General features: G+C 33.6%; 2 protein-coding genes across 2 annotated transcripts; one reads left to right on the plus strand and one right to left on the minus strand.

Moving 5' to 3' along the window:
* Positions 1 to 258: 258 nt before the first annotated feature.
* On the minus strand, positions 259 to 8808 carry LOC131842698 (facilitated trehalose transporter Tret1-like). Its single transcript, XM_059191274.1, has 3 exons — positions 8659 to 8808; positions 2642 to 2777; positions 259 to 1681 (listed from the first exon to the last, which is right to left on the minus strand). The coding sequence occupies exons 1-3, from the start codon at positions 8692 to 8694 to the stop codon at positions 426 to 428; spliced, it is 1428 nt and encodes a 475-aa protein (XP_059047257.1). The 5' UTR covers positions 8695 to 8808; the 3' UTR covers positions 259 to 425.
* An 8901-nt stretch (positions 8809 to 17709) lies between these two features.
* Positions 17710 to 21062, plus strand: LOC131842701 (facilitated trehalose transporter Tret1-like). Its single transcript, XM_059191279.1, has 3 exons — positions 17710 to 17745; positions 18783 to 18918; positions 19624 to 21062. The coding sequence occupies exons 1-3, from the start codon at positions 17710 to 17712 to the stop codon at positions 20880 to 20882; spliced, it is 1431 nt and encodes a 476-aa protein (XP_059047262.1). The 3' UTR covers positions 20883 to 21062.
* The last annotated feature ends 351 nt before the right edge of the window (positions 21063 to 21413 follow it).

Below are 21413 nucleotides of genomic sequence, written 5' to 3' on the forward strand. Positions count from 1 at the left end.
CTAGTACCCATAATACAATCTCCGCTTAGTTTGAGACTAGTCTCTAGACAGCACTGTTTATTTACTTCATGAAGAAAGTATCCATTCTATATAAATGGATACTTTGTATGTATTGTCATAAGTATATATTTATTTATTACTATTGTTTTTCATCAATTATGTGAAATTTTGTAATATGTATAATGAAACAAAATTTTGTTGTATAAGAATTTTATTTATTAAAGCTTTATAGTGTTTCTTACTGGACTTTATCATACTTAAATATATACAAATATTATTTTACATATGAACTAATTGTTTTTCTTTTTTTATTTGCCTAATTTTAGCACCATGTTCACGACAGGACCGGCTGTCAGCAATTGATTATTATCACAAATCACAGCCATAAATATAAACAATTCCACAATTGCTTTCTCTAAATAAGTTTATTGAGGCAAAGATTTTCTTCCCCTCAGTTCTTCTTCAATATCTTGCAATGTTCTATCTTTCGTTTCTGGCAAGAATATGGTTACTATAAATAAGCAATACCCAACTACACATCCGTACAATAAATATGTTAATGGAAAGCCTAATGAGCTGAACAGAACTGGTATAGTTTTAACGACAAGAAAAACATTTATTGACATAAATAATGAACTGATTCCACCACACAAACCTTTGTATTGCATAGGATACAGTTCACCAGATAGCACATATGATAAAGGTAAAGCTCCTGTTACTATAGAGAAGACGTGTACATGAACTAATACAATACCAATGTGAGGACTATCGTATGGCAGCAAATTATTCTCTTTCCCGTACGTATATCCCGCTAAAACTAGGAACGTTATTATATTCAAAGTTACTGTTATGAATATGAGCAGCCTTCTTCGAATCTTCTTTATTATGATCAAACTGATTGTGCTTGAAATTAGTCTTTGTATATCAATGGATATTACCATTGCTGCAACGTCGACGTCATTTCCTATAACGCGGAGTACTAAATCTAACGTATACGATGTTACTATGTTGACTCCACTCCATTGTGCCATTGTGTAAATGTGCAACATTATAAATATAGGTCTACAGAATGCTCTTTCCTTTACTGTAACTTTTAAGTAATGGAAATTAGATTTCATTTTATCAACAAACGTTTTAGGCTCATCTCCAGTCTCCCTTTCTTTATCTATAGCGATATCTGCTTCTATCATTTTCTCTAATTCTGCCTCTTCAGCGTCACCTCTTAAAGATCTAAATACTTTTCTACATTCACTGTATCTACCTTGACTTGATAACCAACTTGGAGTCTCTGGTGTTAATAATACAATAAATAAATCTAATAAAACAAAAGCTATACATATATAAGAAGTTGTTTTCCAATGCAAATAAATTCCTATAGTATGTATTAATAATACACCAAAACCTATAGACAATGATATAGTCATCAAAAATGATCCACGATTTTTGGGACTGGTACATTCGCCGATTATAACTGGGCCTAAAATTGTGATCATTCCAATTGAGATGCCTTGTAAGAATCTGGCGGCGATCATGAACTCGACGCTATTAGATAACACGATGCACAACCATCCAATGGTTGATATGGCTACAGTAGTGAGTATTGCTATTTTTCTTCCGAACTTGGTCATTATAGAAGGCACTATGAAATTTCCAACAATGATTGAAAATCCAGGAATGGCGGCTGAAACAATTGATAGAAATATTATTACTATTACACTTATTGTAACAGTCTTAGATAATTTATTTTATCTAAACTGAATGTTTGAATAATATAAATAGGAATCGTATAAGTAAAATATGGTTGAGCGCAGTGATGGGTGGCTCAACTGTCATACTTGTGAGAGTGCTACTTGTAGGGATTGGTCTGCTTTAATCACTACGACTGATTTAATCTTATTGTATACTAGCTGCACCCACGACTTCGTCCGCGTGGAATTTTATTTTATTTTTCTAAAATAAAATTAGCCTAAGTTACTCCTTATTACATGAGCTACCTGCCAAAAAAGGTCCCGTCAAAATAGGTCCAGTCATTTCAGAGATTAGCACACACACGGAACAAACAGACAAAAATTGTAAAAAATGTTATTTTGGTGTATGTGCCGTATTTATATTCATATGCATATAGTAAAAAAACGGTTATTTCAATATTACAAACAGACACTCCAATTTTATTTGTATAGATTTAATATTTTGACCCTAACAAATCAATTCTAGTTCGTATTCAAACATTTCAATTTAAAAATGTAAAGTTACAACAATTATTTAAAAGAGCAACGCGCAATTTTTGCTCGTTCTTTTTGTAAGGAGACAACTTTCCGTATGAACGGTAGATAAAAAAATCTTCCAAGACACGCCCTTAGCATAAGCTATTGCATTATTACCAAAAGGACATATTGTCAATGGCCGTAACCTAAACAAATCCTTCTTCTTGTGATAAGACAACTTTCCTAATGAGCGGTCAATTAAAAATCTTCCAAGGGCGTGCCTTGGAAGATTTTTTTGCATATGCTATTGCATTATAGTCAAAGGAAATAATTTAAGGCGGTAACCAGAACAGACCAGTCCCCACAACAAGATGCCATCAAAGATACAAACATACATCGCTCTGATTTATCCTAAAATCCCATTGATATGTCCTCACCTATCCAAGATCCCGAGGAGTCATCTATTTGTATAGTCGAGTCTGGTGCCCTCAGCTGCGGGAGTAGCACGGTGGAGAGTCCCAACACCAGTCCCATGCCTGCCATGTTGAGTGCCACTCCACCCGTCACCAAACACTGGAATGGAACAAACGAATTTATTTATATAGCTGCTGTTTTATATAGCTGTTCCCGCGACTTCATACGCGTGGAAATTAACTTTACTTTTCTAAAATAAAAGTCTCATCAAAATCGGTCCACCCATTTCAAAGATTAGCCGGAACAAACAGACAGAGAGACAGACAAAAATCGTAAAAAATGTTATTTTAGTATATGTACCTTATTTATATTCATATGCATGTAGTAAAAAACGATTATTTCAATATTACAAACAGACACTCATACATATCAAGTATATCTATACTATAAAGAAGTAAAGTTAGGTTGTTGGTAATAAGACGGGAGCTACAATGAAAATATGAAAAATACGAGGGGAAATGGGATTGTTAGTAATGTGGACTAATGATTTTATTGCTAGAAATGCACCATGTCAGGTTGACCTCCACGCGGTTCCCCTGGAAAACATCGTGTTAGAATTCACATCATTATTGTAGAAAAAATCCGATATTTTAAAAATATATTAAAAGAAGGTAGTTTGTTTTTAGTACTAATGAAGTACCCAATGTAAGGATTATTACGAATATTGTAAATAGCGCCATCTAGTATTTATAGACCAACCTACTACACTGAGTATGGTCTATAAATACGGAGGTCGGTAGTTGAATAATCCTCTATCATTGCGTGAGCCGCGGCATTCAGTCGTCGAGCGCAGAGCGTGCCAGTTGTGTTTTGGATATTAAAGTGAATTGTATTAGCAATGGGTTTATCCCGGTCTTAGTTGGGCCTGGGGGGAAGCTGCAAGTAGTGAAGGTGAGTGTTAATGCATTCTAAAAGGGCCTTTTAAACCTACACCCGTGTCACAAGTCACGGGCGCTACTTGGGGTTTCCCTTACGGTAGCCGGCTTCAAAGCCTCAGTCGTCCATCAAAAAAAAATTCAAAAATCATTTATTCATGTAGGGCATTTTAGCCGCTTATGAACGTCAAATTTTTACATTATAATTAATTTTTTTCCCTACCGTTCAGTTCGGTATATATATCGAAGAAGAGAGAAGAACTGGCAAGAAAGTCAGTTAAATTACTTTTTTTTTTAAAGCCAGTTTATTTACAATGTATATTTATGTAGGTGTCTATGTCTAACATTAAATGAAAATCCCGTGCATGAACAACTATTGCCATGCACACTCGTCATTCAAGTAATCGTTTAGTGAGTAATAGGCTTTGCTCAGTAAATATGATTTAACAGATGTTTTGAATTTATTTAAGGGTAATTCCAACATATCCTTTGATATCTTATTGTAAATTTTTATACCTATTCCCATAAAAGACCTATTACCTTTTTCTAAACGATACTTGGGGACAGCAAGTTTGTTTTTAAATCTAGTATTAATATAATGAATATCGCTGTTTTTTGGAAATCATATTAAGTGCTTCTTACAATCGTAATAAATTCTTGTGGAATTTGTCACGATGGACTAACTGACCTGACCTCATGCTCATCTTATCATGCTCCACTGTCCCACCAGCGTAAATCGTCAATAATGATAATAGATAATGGAATGATGCACACGCAGACGGGTGCATCATTCCATTTATTCCATTATCTATATCTATACATATAAATAAAATTGGAGTGTCTGTGTGTAATATTGATATAACCGTTTTTTACTACATGCATATGAATATAAATACGGTACATACATCAAAATAACATTTTTTACAATTTTTGTCTGGCTATCTATCTGTTTGTTCCGGCTAATCTCTGAAATGGTTGAACCGATTTTGACGAGACTTTTTTTGGCAGGTAGATTATGTAATAAGGAGTAACTTAGGCTACTTTTATTTAAAAAAAATAAAGTTAAATTCCACGCAGACGAAGTCGCGGGAACAGTTAGTCATACATAAAATGAAAATATTATAATGTTAAAAAAAAACGGGGAATAAATAACGTTTCATTTCGAATTGCGCCGTGGTTCGCTTCAGTTCAAATGCTAGTTTAAAGACAGTTTTGTATTTTTATATGGTGGAATTGGGTTGGCAATTTTTTTTCCACAAAAAAAAAAAACATAAAACTGGTTTGCATAGGAGAACCATAAAGTATTAGAAAAAAAAAAGTATTTGGTGGAATTGGGTTGGCAATTTTTTTTCACAAAAAAAAAAAACATAAAACTGGTTTGCATAGGAAAAACAAAGTATTAGAAAAAAAAAAGTATTTTTTAAATTTCATGTTTTTATTGCTCTAAAAACGTATTTTGAGCTGCGACAAATGTAACGACTCACAATTGACATCTAACATTTCGTTCAGTAATTATAAATCGTTAAGTATCCATAATGAGTATTTTGTTTTAAGCATCACAGTAAGTACTGTATTCACGCGTTTCGAATTGTGAATGTGAACTTACAAGGATTATTTAAAAGAGCAACACACAAGTTTCTTGCTCGTTCTTCTTGTGATGAGACAGCCTTCCGATTGAGCGGTAGATTAAAAACATTGTTATGACTATTCAAATGCTTAAATGAAGTTGATTTGAATAAATTCTTTTCTATTCTTATTCTATTCTAAAGGTTGGAAATAAAGTATTTTTGCATACTTTTTTTTTATATACTACGATGGTTGCAAACAGGCATACGGCCCATCTGATGGTAAATGGTTACCGTAGCCTATGAACGCCTGAAATACCAGGGGTATCACGCGCCGTTGCCGACCATTAAGAAACCTTAATATACCAAAAATAAAATAGGATATCTATATATATATAACTCAAAGGTGACTGACATAGTGATCTATCAACGCACAGCCCAAAGCACTGGACGGATCGGGCTGAAATTTGGCATGCAGGTAGATGTTATGACGTAGGCATCAGCTAAGAAAGGATTTTAATTAATTCTACCTACAAGGGGATAAAATAGGGTATGAAAGTTCGTATGAAACTTTGTCAATTTTAAACCGATCGGGCTGAGACTTTGCATTCATAAAGCTACTATGACGTAGGCATTCCCTAAGAAAGGATTTTGATAAATTCCACCCATAAGGGGATAAATTAACGCGAGCGAAGCCGCGGGCTAAAGCTAGTGTTATTATAAAGTATGGCTGGCAACCCTAGGTGGAAGGAAACTTTGTTTTATTGAGCTCATTATATCATTATAGTAATTAAAGGATTATGACAACGATATCATGTGGTACAGTAATGTAGACATCTCATTGAATGATACTGGTATAGTAATTTAAAATCTTGCACAACATTTCATATCACAATTGCTAAACATGTTATTTCAGTTGTTATTAAATAAGCAGAATTATAATATATATCAGCTGCACCCGCGACTTCGTCCGCGTGGAATATGCCATTATTTTACTAAAATAAAAGTAGCCTAAGTTACTCCTTATTACATCAGCTACCTGCCAATAACAGTCCCGTCAAAATCGGTCCACCCATTTCAGAGATTAGACGGAACAAATAGACAGACAGATGAAAATTGTAAAAAAATATATTTTGGTGTATTTATATGCATGTAGTAAAAAACGGTTTTTTCAATATTACAAACAGACACTCCAATTTTATTTATATTAACGTTAATTGATTTCAAACATTGCCACATTAAGTTGCATTAACAATTTCATTAATGTTTGAAATAATAATTACAGTGCTGTATATACTATACAACTACAAGAATGAATACATTAGAGGAAGTATGAAAGTGGCACCGGTGTCAGAGAGGTTGAAGAGTAATCGTCTATCATGGTATGGACATGTAATGCGTAGGAACGAGGATAATATTTTAAGAAAGGTGTTACAAATGAATGTGGATGGTTATAAGGGCAGAGGAAGGCCGAAAAAGAGATGGATGAACTGTGTAAAAGATGATAAGAAAGGAAAGAAAGTAAATAACGCGATGACTGCGAACAGGGATGAATGGAAGAGAAAAATATATTACGACGACCATAAATAAATATAAAATTGAAGAATTCGTTAACGATAATAATGTTTTTATAGAAAAACTTTAAATCCATAGCACTGACAATATTATCTGATTACACTAATAATGAGTGCGTAGCGATTTCTATGTTGATTATCACATGCCTCTTACTTGTTATACTGTAAATATTTATATAAAAAAAACATCTATTAAAAAGAGCAACACGCAAGTTTCTTGCTCGTTCTTCTTGTGATGAGACAGCTTTCCGAATGAGCGGTAGATTAAAAGAATGATAACTATGATAAAAGTGCTTGAATTAATTTTATTTGAATTAATGATTTTCTATTCTATCGATTCAGCACATTGCTTTACTTGTAGCGGTCGCGGGTTCGTTTCTCATACGGTAAAAACGGTATTTACGAGTATGATTGTTTGTATCGCTTGTTTATTTCTATGTATATTTTTTTATTAATGCATGAATATAGAATGTCCAGTCCACCAGCCTGTGCTATATCTGCGCTGTCTATGTCTGTCCGTTTGTGCTTGCTAATCTCAGAAACTGTGTAACTGATTCAGTTGTGGTTTTAACTAATATACTGAGGTTTACATAACTTTGTTGTAATCCAACCAGTTTACAAACAAAGTTATTGATGGAGATGTTCAGCGGATTACATACACATACATACATACATATGCAGCAGTAAATATAATTTATTCTCGTTCCGATCAGTTGCACGTTACATATAAACTGTTACTTAGCAACATGATTACTTATTTTAAACGTGATGGATTACACTTTTTCTTCTTAAATCAATGTGCCTAATAGTTATTACTAGCTTTTAGCCGCGGCTTCGCCCGCATCGAATCCATTAAATAAGTATCGGAGATCGTTACAATAGATAATTTCATTACTGGCTGCTAGATGTCGCTGAAGTAGCCAAATGTTGGTATTTTGTTTTTTTATAAATATTTTTTTAATAAAAAGTATCCTATGTTCATTCTAATACCTCCAAGAACATGTGTACAAAATTTCATGATGATCGTTTCAGTAGTTTTTGCGTGAAAGCGTAACAAACATCCATACTTTCACATTTATTATATTAGTAAGGGTTAGTATTCTGAACGAGAGCTTTTACATGCAACTTCGTGCATAACAGTTTTATTTATTTAATAATAACAATAATAATCTCAGGACAATTCACACAGCGCCATCTATACCCAAGTTAAGCTAGCTACTGTCATATGTATTTATATTTAATCAACGGTCTCAATAATAAGTTTAAACAATGGTACATAGATAACTGATACAAATACATAGATATTTTTCGTAAACACATACATATTATACATAAGAAACACCCAGACCGATATAAACAATCATACTCATGAATACAAATCTAGATTTTATTTTTTGAACAGATAACACGTGTAAAAGACAGTTAAATCCAAAACAAACGATACTTCAATATAACCTATATTGGTTATATCAATTATGTTATGTGGTTATATTGAAGTATCGTTCGTTTTGGACTAACACAGATTTAATTGTATCGTTATAAAAAATAATTATCAGGAAAAGAATCCGTTCAATTTAGACATAAAAATTTTACTTAATAAAATATATACTTAATGACAAAATTAAAAATGAATTTTTGTATTAAAAAAAACTATTTAACAGCATTATGAAGACAGTTGTTTAAATAAAACGAACTCTAATTATATAGTATTATATAGTATCGTTTTCATAAATAAGTATCAGAAAAAGAATCAGTGATAATAGGCATCGAAATATTACATAATAAAAAAGTGTATATAAATATAATTATTTGACTGCATTGAAAGCAGAATTCTTGTATTGAAAAACTATTCAACTGCATTGTGAAGGCAGTTGTTTAAATAAAACGAACTTAATTTTAGAACAGACTAATAATAAGACGAACTCTATTTAATAATATGATATTATTAATAATAAATAATACATACTTGTTTCAGGAAAGGTGTAAAACATGGCGCTGACATTTTTTTTCTATATAACAATCACGGACAGTCGTGCGGACTGTCTCATCTCCGTGTGAGACTGATGAATTTATTTTCGTATTTACAAGATCTTGATCTTGAACGCTGTTGAGAAGTAATCGAGATGCGGGCGCGCATGTAACTATAAATACAGATTCGTGTGTGGTACTAGTTAATTAAAAGATTATAAATTTCTACGTGTTGCTTGTAATGATGCAATGATTTTGTCAATGGTAATAGCCCATAATTCCTCGTTATCAGCTAAGCAATTATTTAGTTTTTCCCGCTAATTCATACGCGTAGTGTTCCAAAACATTCTTTATTGCACTTTATTACACATGGTTAATCAGTGGAAAATTAATTTATTTATTTCGACTCTTACAACTCAATCGGTTCTGAGGTTAATATGTTTTTATTTCTCTCTCAATTCGTGGTGCAATTCGCTTACATAGGTGGCAGTCACCACTCACCATCAGGTGATCCCCAGGTTACTTTCTATTCTAATCTTACTAATCTTATAAACTAGCTATTCGCCCCGGCTTCGGTTAGGTATACATGTATTATATATAAACTTTCCTCTAGAATCACTCTATCTATTAAAAAAAAATCGCTTCAAAATCCGTTGCGTAGTTTTAAAGATTTAAGCATATATAGAGACGGACAGACAGGGACAGCGTTTTGTACTATGTAATGATGATGATGTAAAAGAGTAACAAACATGGATCCATACTCTAACATCCATCCATAATCACAAAGAGTTTGGATGGATGTTTGTTACTCTTTCACGCAAAAACTATTGAACGGATTTTGATGAAACATTACTGTAATATTTATTTATTCATTTATTTCAGGCAACTTGGCCCATATTATAAATACCTTATAGACTAACATACATATAATATAATATTCAAAAACTAATACATTGATACTGTCTGTATGATCACGGCACTGAAGACGGCAATCTGCCACGGTAGCGCCGATATACCACACCTTTCGGACAGTAGTCCCCTTTCAGGAAGGTGGGCAGCAAGTCGGTGGGGACCAGGGCCACAAACGCTTTGAAACTCGCGTTGTGACTCGACTTCAACTGCGTCACCCTCAATGTCAGGTTACTCTTGGTACGAATATAATCGACAATGTCCTGCTCCTTAATGGCGTAATGTAGACGGGACAGGTACAATGTTGTGGTCGGTGTGGCAGCACGCAGCAGAAATAGAGTTTATGGATCAAAATAACACATAGGTTATAATTTAAAAATATATTATGTAAATTGGGCGATATATAAAGCTAGTAAAAAATATGCATAAACTGACAGACTGATGAACCGATGAAACAACTGAAAACAATTTGATTGGTCTCTGTTAATTTTCTTTCGTATTAAGACTCTAATGAATTAGTGCCCATTGGTAGTTTGTATTCAACACAATTCAAGTTAAAAATGTAAAGTTACAACAATTAATTAAATTATTTAAAAGACCAACACGCAAGTTTCTTGCTCTTTCTTCTTGTCATGAGACAGCATTCAGAATAAGCGGTAGATTAAAAAAATAAGTATAACCATTCAAAAGTACTTGAATATAAGTTTATTTGAATAAAGAACTTTCTAGTCTATTCTATTTTTATTAATAGCACGTAGGTGGCAAACAAGCACACGGTCCATCTGAGGGTAAACGGTTACCGTAGCCTATAGACGCCTGAACACCAGGGGTGTCACGTGCGCGTTGCCGACTCTTAAGGAACCTTTGAATTGTTCGACATGATGCCGACAGCCACCTTTTACCACCGCACCGCTCGCCATCGACAGGGAATTCATCCCCACACGCTGGAACCTAAGTGGTCCCGAACAGTGCGGTTTCAGAGGAGTTTTCTCCCGCGTACACTTAGATTGTGGAATGAACTTCCTGCCGAGGTTTTCCCACGAGACTACAGCATGGGGTTTTTCAAGAAGGGTATATTAAGGTTTCTTAAGAGTCGGCAACGCGCACGTGACACCCCTGGTGTTTCAGGCGTTCATAGGCTACGGTAACCATTTACGATGGGCCGTAAGCTTGATTGCCACCATCATAGTATAAAAAAACCTTAATATACCCTTCTTGAAATTTATATATATTTATATATATATATAAATATTATTTATTAATTAAATAATGCGTACAGTAATATAAAGTTAAACATACAGTCAAATTGATAACGCCCAAGTTTTTAAGTCGGTCTAGAAGTTATAAATTGTTGTCTCGAATACTTTATTTATTGTTTTTATTTATAACTAGTTGACCCGCGCTACTTCGTCTGCGTTTCAATTCCCCATCTTTTGCAATATTTTTCATTGCAGCTCGGCTCCTATTGGTCGTAGCGTAATGTTATATAGCTTAAAGCCTTCCTCGAAAAATGGACTATCCAACACAAAAAGGTTTTTTCAATTCGAACCATTAATTCCTGAGATTAGCGCGTTCGAACAAACATACAAACTCTTCAGCTTTATAATATTATATAGTATAGAATCAGTATTATGTTATCAGAGTATTGAAATATTGGACAGAGTTATGTCATAACTGACCATGTATTTATTGTAAACATTGGGCATGACATTACATCATCGAGTTCATCTATTTTCACAAATACATGCGTACGGCTCGCCTGAAGTTAGGAGTTTTTTTTTATTTTAATAATCTGCATTTCCAGAGGTTATATATTTTATCGTAGTGTCACTCCGATCCTGTGAGCAATAGGTGCTTCATCGGGATACCTTGGAACTTTTAATGAGTAGGGGTCTCACAGCACCCGTTCCCCTCCCCCGTGGAGGGTGGAGCTCCATGAAGGAGTTTCCCCAAGTAAAAACAAAAGAGGTTATAATATTTTGTTTGTTCTAGTTCTTTAAAGAGCAATATATTTTTTTATTCACACACTTCAGTAGTTTGTATTCACATCAAGTTAAAAATGAAAATTTTCAACGATTATTTATAAGAGCAACATGCAAGTTTCTTGCTCATTCTTCTTGTGATGAGACGGCTTTCCGAATGAGCGGTAGATTAAAAAAACTGTGATGACTATTCAAAAGTGATTCAATGTAAGTTTATTTAAATAAATGATTTCCTATTCTATTCTATTCTATTCTTTTGTAACGAAATTCATCCATCATACGCGTGAACGGGTGCTGCTTGTGGGGACTGGTCTGTTCTGGTTACGAACACTGATTTAGACTATTTTCTTTTGACAGAATTTCAATAGCATATGCTAGTGGTCACTCTATTCTCACAAATATGAGTTTTAAAAATGAATCTGTATTTTTGTAAACATGTACAAGCTTATTTGAAAAGAATAAGAGTTGAGTTTCTTGTCTGGTCTTCTTAGTTAGAAAGCAATCCGAACTGACGGTAAATTTTACATTTCATAAGGATCCTACATACACGAATAAAAACCTATATGAATAAAAATAATTTGATTTGATTTGAAATTAGAGTAATAAGCATACGTCTCGCCTGATGGTAAGGACATATTTAATTGTTATTAGATGATGATTATTATCGAAGTAGATCTTGTAAAAAGACCTAAGTCCCTTATTCTTTTCTATTCTATAATACATACCAGCGCTGCAAAGCGGCTAAATGTGTTTCGGTTGTAGGGTACAGAGAAGCCAAGACTTGAGGCTGTTGATTAAATATAAATATAGAAAAAGTGTTGTAAGGGGTTGTACGGGGAGATGAGAGTTTGTATGGAAGTATCGTCGTTTTTAAAGCTAGAAGTTTAAAACTTATATTTTAAGCTATTGTTTAAATATAAATAAATATGACATTCAAAGATTGTAAAAATAAAATAGGGGATGATGGTTGTATAGAAAAAGTCAATTTTGAAGATGAAACGATGAAAATTTTCCCAAGCTTACTATAACACGCGGACGAAGTCGCAGGTATAGCTAGTCATTACATAGTATAAAACAAAGTCGCTATCGCTGTCTGTCCGTCCCTATGTATGCTTAAATCTTTAAAACTACGCAACTGATTTTGAAGCGGTTTTATTTTAATAGATAGTGATTCAAGAGGAAAGTTTATATGTATAATACATGTACACCCGTGCGAAGCCGGGGTGAGTAGCTAGTTATATAATAAAACAATATAGACACTCTTTATATTCTGTGATTGAGTTTCATTACTTCAATTGCAGTCCTACAATCAATTGATTCATTTTATGCACATTGGATGAACATCATGATAAACTGCAATTGTATTGGTAAGTTATTGGAATTGACGGCTCCGGTTGTCTAGAGGTTTAGCACGCCGCACTACCGATGGTCGCGGGTTCAATTCCTCGAAGGGTGCAAACATTTTTATTCACGAGTAAGGTTGTTTGTATCGGTCTGGTTGTTTTCTATGCATAGATACAGATATCTATTTACAAAATGTAAGTAGTTTTATATCACTAGCCCAGTACCCATAACACAAGCTCTGCTTAACGTGGGACTAGTCCATCTAGATGACGTTGTGAGTATAGTCCAGGGTTATTTATGTATTTATTACAGACTCTTATGATATATTAAAATTTACCGTCAGTTCGGAATTTTCTAGAACTAAGGACTGACAAGAAACTCAACTCTTATTCTTTTCAAATACGCTTGTACATGTTTACAAAATACAGATTCATTTTTAAATTCAAATTACGGAGAATAGTGTGAACATCAGCATGTGCAATTTTTTCAAAAACGGTAGGGAAAAAATTGTTCATCATCATCATCATCTCAGCCTGGAAGACGTCCACTGCTGGACATAGGCCTCCCCCAAAGATCTTCACGACGATCGGTCCTGCGCTGCTCGCATCCAATGCCTTCCAGCGATCTTGACCAGATCGTCCGTCCACCTTGCTTGAGGCCTTCCCACGCTGCGTATTCCGGTCCGTGGTCGCCACTTGAGGACTTTATTGCCCCAACGGCTATCTGTCCTACGAGCTATGTGCCCTGCCCATTGCCACTTCAGTGTCGCAATACTTCGGGAAAAAATTATAATATAAAAAATTTTACGTTCATAAGCGGCTAAAATTCTGTTTATATTTTATTGCATTTTGTTCATTTATTATATTTGCTACGTCAACAATTATTCTCTGCACCACCTATGGTTGACTGGTAGAAAATGCCGCATGGTGTTAAGCCCTCTGTACTGGCTCATCCGTCATACTCGTGAACGAGTTCTGCTTGTAGGGACTAGTCTGCTCTTATCACTACGACTGATTTAATCTTATTGTGTACTTATATTTAACCTTAATAAATTAAGTGCTGGTTGTATAATGTGAACTTACAAGGATTGTTTAAAAGAGCAACACACAAGTTTCTTTCTCGTTCTTCTTGTGATGAGACACTTTTCCGAATGAGCGGTAGATGTTATGACTATTCAAAAGTGCTTCAAATAAAATTAAGTTTATTTGAATAAATTATTTTCTATTCTATTCTAATATATATATATTCAGTATATTGTGTGCATTAAAGTTAAATAAATAATATTAATAATAATAATCCCAGGAAAATGACACAGCGCCATCTAGACCCAAGTTAAGCTAGCTAAAGCTTGTGTTATGGGTACTAGATAACTGATACATATACATAGATATTTTTTTTGTAAATAAATACATATTATACATAGAAAACACCCAGACTGATACAAACAATCATACTCATGAATACAAATGTTTGTGCCGTGCAAGGAATCGAACCCGCAACCATCGGTCGTAAACCGGTGTGCTAGACCGCTAGACTACCGAGGTCGTCATATAATAAATAAAATGTCCTTCATGAATAAATGATTTTTGAAAAAGAACTAGTCTATTCAGAGTTTGTACAATAGTAAAGTAACATAAGTTTAGACAATTATTTAATTATTTAATTCATGTTCAACGTATAGCGTCCTTCATATTAATCATCTTTCATAATGGGTTTTTATTGAAATTTATCTCACACTACAATGTAAATATTGTTCTTAGTCGTCAGGCAGAAAATGTTACGCAATGATTTGAACCTATCTACCGAGTGCGTTCGTTTACGTTTTCATCATCTGATATGTAGGCATAATAAAAGTGGGTCGTCAGTGGTGGATGATAAGATGAACATGAGGTCAGGTCAGTTATTCCATCTAAATTCATTTGGAATTTATCACGATGATTTTCAGGGGAAACTGCGTGATCAACCTGACATTGCTAGCAATGTTCATTAGTCCACATTAGGTACTAATAATTCCCTTCTTCCCTATAGGTACATAATATAAAACAAACTCTACCACCGCATCTGTCTTTATGTTTGCGACAATCTCAAAAACTACTGAACGCATTTTCTGACAAAAACAGCGTTTTCTTAGTAAGTGTGGTAGTTTTTGTGTAAATTAATTGAAGTATTTGTAGAAATAGTCGCGGTGCGTTACTAGTAGTATTTTTTTTTTAATATCCACAAGCGACCCGCTCCGATTACGCACTTACTTATGTTCGTCTTTATTAGATTACTCTAATAGCATATATAATTTAACAAGATGGCTGGAATCGAGAGACGGACTTGTCAATTTTTTTTATGTGTAAAATAATTATATCTCTTCTAGAATAGAATAGAATAAGAATAGAATAGAAAATCATTTATTCAAATAAACTTACATTGAAGCACTTTTGAATAGTCATTACATTTTTTTTAATCTACCGCTCGTTCGGAAAGCTGTCTCATCACAAGAAGAACGAGCAAGAAACTTGCGTGTTGCTCTTTTAAATAATTTTATTATTACTTTACATTTTTAAGTTTAAGTGTGTGAATACAAACCACCAATTAGCACTAATTCAATTAAATACTCAACAAAGAAAAAATATTGAATACATAACCAACTGGTTCAACTGGTCTAGGTCTATCTTAACTCACATTGTGTCTAAATTATTTTATTACTGTAGAAAAAGTATATAGATGTTGAGAAAGAATATGGTGAGGCGAGACTGTATAGTAGAATAGTACAAATGATTCCATATTTAAAGAACTCTGCATCATCAGCACCTATCAATCACAGTGCAGTCACGCATTCTGATCTTCGGCCATATATGTCGCCGTGGTAATGACTCCATAGAGCGTCTCGTAGTGCAGGGAAAAGTGGAAGGCACCAGACCTCGTGGTAGATCACAAATGAGATGAATAAGATTTTTATCCACTAAAAAAAATTGTCGAGAAGTCATGACTTTTTGACGAATATGATATGATATGACGACACAACAAGGGGGTCCAGATTTGCCGGCAGGAGGGGGTCACATAGTCGTGACCAAGTCGAGAACTTATAATTTAATGTTGATAACAATAGATACAAGTAAAAAGTAAGTATTTTATTAATGTACGTAAGTACTGTACTTAAAGATGTTAATAAAATCTGTATGGTGATAAAATATATAAATAAACATTATGTTCAATTAATGGTCCACCTAAGTCCTGGGGACTTAGGGCCCATTACCCCCTCCCTGGATCCGCCGTTGCGACACAATGGTCGTGATACCGGACTCATACCTGCAGGAATAACAAAGATTTATGTCTTGTACATTACAACTCATCAACTGGTAATAAAATGTATTCTTGCTCCGTCACTATACGTAAGTAATTTCGTTCGTCTTGAACAAACTTCTACTGCGGTTGTATAGGGATGTTCCGATACCAAATTTATCGATAGCCACTCATTTAAGTATTAGTTTAATAAACTTATGTGTGCTGATGGAATTATCTTTGTTTAACAAATTCTGTAATTATATATATTAGGTACTAGCTGTCCCGGCAAACGTTGTTTTGCCATATAAATTATTAACGCTATAAAAAATAGTGGTTGGTGATAGAAGGGTGAAAATTCTGGGTTGTATGTATTTTTTAATGACACATAATACAAAAATATAAATAAAAAATTATGCCCAATAAATAAAAAAATAATGTTAGGGGTCCACCCCTACCCTTCTCACTTAGGGGTATGAAAAATAAATAGTAGTCGATTCTCAGACCTACCGAATATGCATATAAAATTTCATAAAAATCGGTCAAGCCGTTTCAGAGGAGTATGGTAACGAACTTTGTGACCCAAGAATTTTATATATAAGACTAGCTGTCCCGGCAAACGTTTTGACTTAAAATAAAAAAAAAATTTAGGAGTGGACTACCCCTAACATTTAGGGGGATGAAAAATAGATGTTGGCCGATTCTCAGACCTACTCAATACGCTCACAAAATTTCATGAGAATCGGTCAAGTCGTTTCGGAGGAGTATGGGAACGAAAACTGTGACACGAGAATTTTATATATAAGATTATAAGTGAGTACTCAGTTTCATGACTGTTCTTCTTAGCTCGAACATGCTGGTAGATTGGAGTCATTAGAAGTATTTGTAAAAGACTTACATGAATAAAAATCTCCGAATAGATAATCAGCGACACCTTTTAAAAATTTGATTCTGTCATTATTTAGGATAAAACTAAACTTAAATGCAATCGCCATGGTTGTAACATCCGACGAGATATCAGAAACTCAATAAATATATAATAATAAAACGTGGTAAGATTTTCTTAATTTTACATAGCGATATCTTCTAAATCATATTATAGAACTGTAAGATAATCTAAAATATATTCACATTTAAAATATAACAAGTTTCCTGTCATTTCACATTCCAATTACCTTCTTTAGGTCATCACATATCTAAACTTATATGATTATCAATGATATTATTAATAAGAAAAATATTGCTTCTCAAAATATCGATTTGATTCGATTCGATACGTATTCGTAATTTCGTTTCGATTCAGAGCAAGTATTGGAAAATAGAATCGGTGCCAAATAAACTGGTATCGACACAAAACTGCTACTTGTATCGGCACATCCCTACGCGTAATATATTTTTATTTTTATAAAACACGATGTGAGCACGCACGTCTCGGTTGATATTTCCCCATGATTTGCTAACATCTCGCATGTACGGAAATAAAATCTATAGTCCGTACAGATTACAAAGTCGAGCGGTGTTCTGTGAATACTACATGAGTTATGGTGGTAACACATTTTTCCCCTTTTGTGAAACAAGTGAGTTCCTTTTTATAGATTTGAAAAACATATTTAGGAGCTATTTTTTATTGTAACAGATGTAGTCTCTTGATTGCAATGCAATGTTTCATCTATACATATAAATAAATTTGGAGTGTCTGTTCGTAATATTGATATAACAATTTTTACTACATGCATATGAAGATAAATACGGTACATATCTGTGTGTTTGTACCGGCTAATCTTTGAAATGGCTGGACCGATTTTGACTGGACTTTTATTGGCAGGTAGCTGATGTAATAAGGAGTAACTTAGGCTACTTTTATTTTAGAAAAATAGAGTTAAATTCCACGCGGATGAATTCGCGGGAACAACTAGTTTTAAATATAACTACTTGAAGTCCGCCACGCTGTTCCTGTATATACTATAATAATCCAAGAGATAGTGGGATTTTTTCCCCTTTTGTGAAACAAGTTTAAGTTTAAGAGTAATTTTTTACTTTAATAGATGTAATCTCTTAATTGCAATGCAATATTTCATTTTGAATATAGGTATATTCAAAATGAAATATTGCATGGCTGTTACCCGCGATTTTGCTCTTGTGAGTACTGTACTACACGAGTTACGGTGGTAACACACTTTTCCCCTTTTGTGAAACAAGTGAGTTCCTTTTTACAAACTCGAAAACAGATTACCAATAAATGTAGCACACAATTGCAATGCAATCTTTTGTTCTGAATATTATTAGTTCACGCCCACAATCTTGTTCTCATGTAATAGATTAAATTATTAAATTCATAGACCAGTTTTGGTCAATCAATAAACGATTATTTTTACAATACTAATTTCATAACCAATCTGATTTTTTGTTGTATGTAATATAATTTTTTTTCATATAGTTAGTAGAAGGGCCCATGCGTTCATCTTCAACGATGCTATTCTTTTCCAAAATTCATCTACTCCTAACTCACTCTTTTGCTTCTTAAGAGGTATTAAACCTGTTCTTTTGGTGTATGCTATAAAAAAACTTAACTTTGTCTAATACAAAAGCCATAAATTCGTTTGTTCCATTCCAGTGTTTAGTGACGGGTGGAGTGGCACTCAATATGGCCGGCATGGGGCTGGTCTTGGGACTCTCCACCGTGCTACTCCCACAGCTGAGGGCACCAGACTCAACTATACAAATAGATGACTCCTCGGGATCGTGGATAGGTGAGAACATAACAATGGGATTATTTCATTAATACGTGCTATCTATCAGTATATAGCATATAATACACAAATATAGATATTAATACCTTTCTATATATTCATCATCATCATCATCATCTCAGCCCGGAAGACGTCCACTGCTGAACAAAGACTTCCCCCAAAGATCTTCACGACAATTGGTCCTACGCTGCTCTGTGTATTAGGTACTGACAAGGAAAAAGTTGTTCGACTTCTTACCGCCATCTATTGGATATAATAGATTTATATACAAAGCCATCTATTAAGTGTTTTTAGAACTCATAAATAAATTACGTTATGCTGTATAAGAGTTTTATCACAGACAATATCATGATTTACTTATGGCGATTGTATATCTATATTAATAATTTTATATACTTAATGTAATTGTTTTACCTAATTAAAATTTGTACGCGGGAAATAACAGAATATGATGAAACCTATATTTATTACTACTAACTTGTTGTACCGTACTATATTTTAACAAATTAACAAATTAAAATTGTTACTAATATTAACTAACATTTTGAATTGTATCAAATAACACGCCGTGAGCAAAATTTTATAAATATTGGTAAAGTAGTTTGATTGGTTGAGTTTATTCCAGATGAGACGTAACGCGAAATTTATAAATATAAAAATCATTATTTCAAAATTCTATTAAACATTTCTTCATTATTGTTTCAGCTGCCATCCCTGCATTTTCTATTATCGTTGGAAACTGCATCGTACCTTCAATAATGACCAAATTTGGAAGGAAAATAGCAATACTCACTACTACAACTATATCTGCTTTTGGATGGGTGTGCCTCATATTATCAAATAGTGTCGAGTTCATGATCGCCGCTAGATTCTTACAAGGTATCCCAATGGGCATGATCACAATTTTAGGCCCAGTTATAATCGGCGAATGTACCAGCCCTAAAAATCGTGGTGCATTCTTGATGACTCTATCATTATCTATAGGTTTAGGAGTATTTTTAATTCATACGATAGGAATCTATTTGAATTGGAAAACAACTTCTTATATATGTATTGTATTCGTTTTATTAAATTTACTTATTGTGCTATTGACACCGGAGACGCCGAGTTGGCTATCAAATCAAGGTAAATACGACGAATGTAGAAAAGAATTCAGAGCTCTAAGAGGCGATAATGAAAACGATGAATTAGAGAAAATGATAACAGCTGATGTCGATGTGAATAAAGAAAAGGAAACCAGCGATGTATCGAAGACAATTTTTAACAGATTAGAAGCTAGTTTAAGTTATATAAAGGTTACAGTAAAAGAAAGAGCTTTCTATAAGCCTATAATTATAATGTTGCATCTTTATACGATGGCACAATGGAGTGGATCGAACGTAGTTACTTCATATACATTAGATTTAGTGGAACATGTTATTGGTTCTGAAGTCAACGTTGCAACAATAGTAATATCAATAGACATACAAAGATTGATTACTAGTACAATCAGTTTGATCATAATAAAGAAGATTCGAAGACGGCTGCTGTTATTTTTAACAGTACCATTGAATATAATAATGTACTTAATTTTAGCTGGATATACGTATGGAAAAGAGAATAATTTACTGCCATACGATAGTCCTTACATTGGTATTGTGTTGGTTCATATTCACGTCTTCTCCATAGCAACAGGAGCGTTGCCTTTATCATATGTGCTATCTGGTGAACTGTATCCTATGCAATACAAAGGTTTGTGTGGTGGAATTAGTTCCTTGTTTATGTCTTTAAACATTTTCGTTGTTGTTAAAACTATACCTGTTTTATTTAGCTCAATAGGCTTCTCATTAGCATATTTGTTATATGGATGTGTACTAGGTTATTGTTTATTTATAGTAGGCATATTGTTACCGGAAACGAAAGATAGGACGTTGCAAGATATTGAAGAGGAATTGAGAGGACGACAATGTCCTTTACCTAAATAGTATTCTTATTTTTTTTAATCAAATGTAGATATTGGAAGCACCTGTAAGTATTGAAAGTAATTAGGGCTGTGATAATATACCCAATAATTTGTTGGACACCAGTAATGTAATAGAACAAGATACCAAAACTATAGCGGCTATGTATATAAATAAATTGGTGAATAAATACAGAAGATAACTTGTAAGTATAAAATAGCTTATATTATATTTTGTCCACCTTTTTTATATGAACTGTTATATATCAGTATGATATAATGAAATATATGATTATAAGTATAATTGCATAATATTATTTATAGCTATATACAATATCTTTTACAAACTAATAAGGGAGTTCTTCACAGTTTTCTGCGTTGGATTACATTGTTATGAATCCTCAAAATAGTAAGGTCGCACCGTAAAGTCTGTAAAGATGCCATTAGGCTTTTGCGCTTCTGAGAAGAGCTTGGCTGACTACTTTAGTAGTCTTGGCTCTACATGAACAAAGACCAAGATCAGCGGCTAAATGCGAAGAATAGAGTCAAATTTACA

The sequence above is a fragment of the Achroia grisella genome, unplaced genomic scaffold, assembly GCF_030625045.1.
Source record: "Achroia grisella isolate CSIRO2021 unplaced genomic scaffold, CSIRO_AGI_Agris_v1 utg241, whole genome shotgun sequence".
Classification (NCBI taxonomy): Eukaryota; Metazoa; Arthropoda; class Insecta; order Lepidoptera; family Pyralidae; genus Achroia; species Achroia grisella.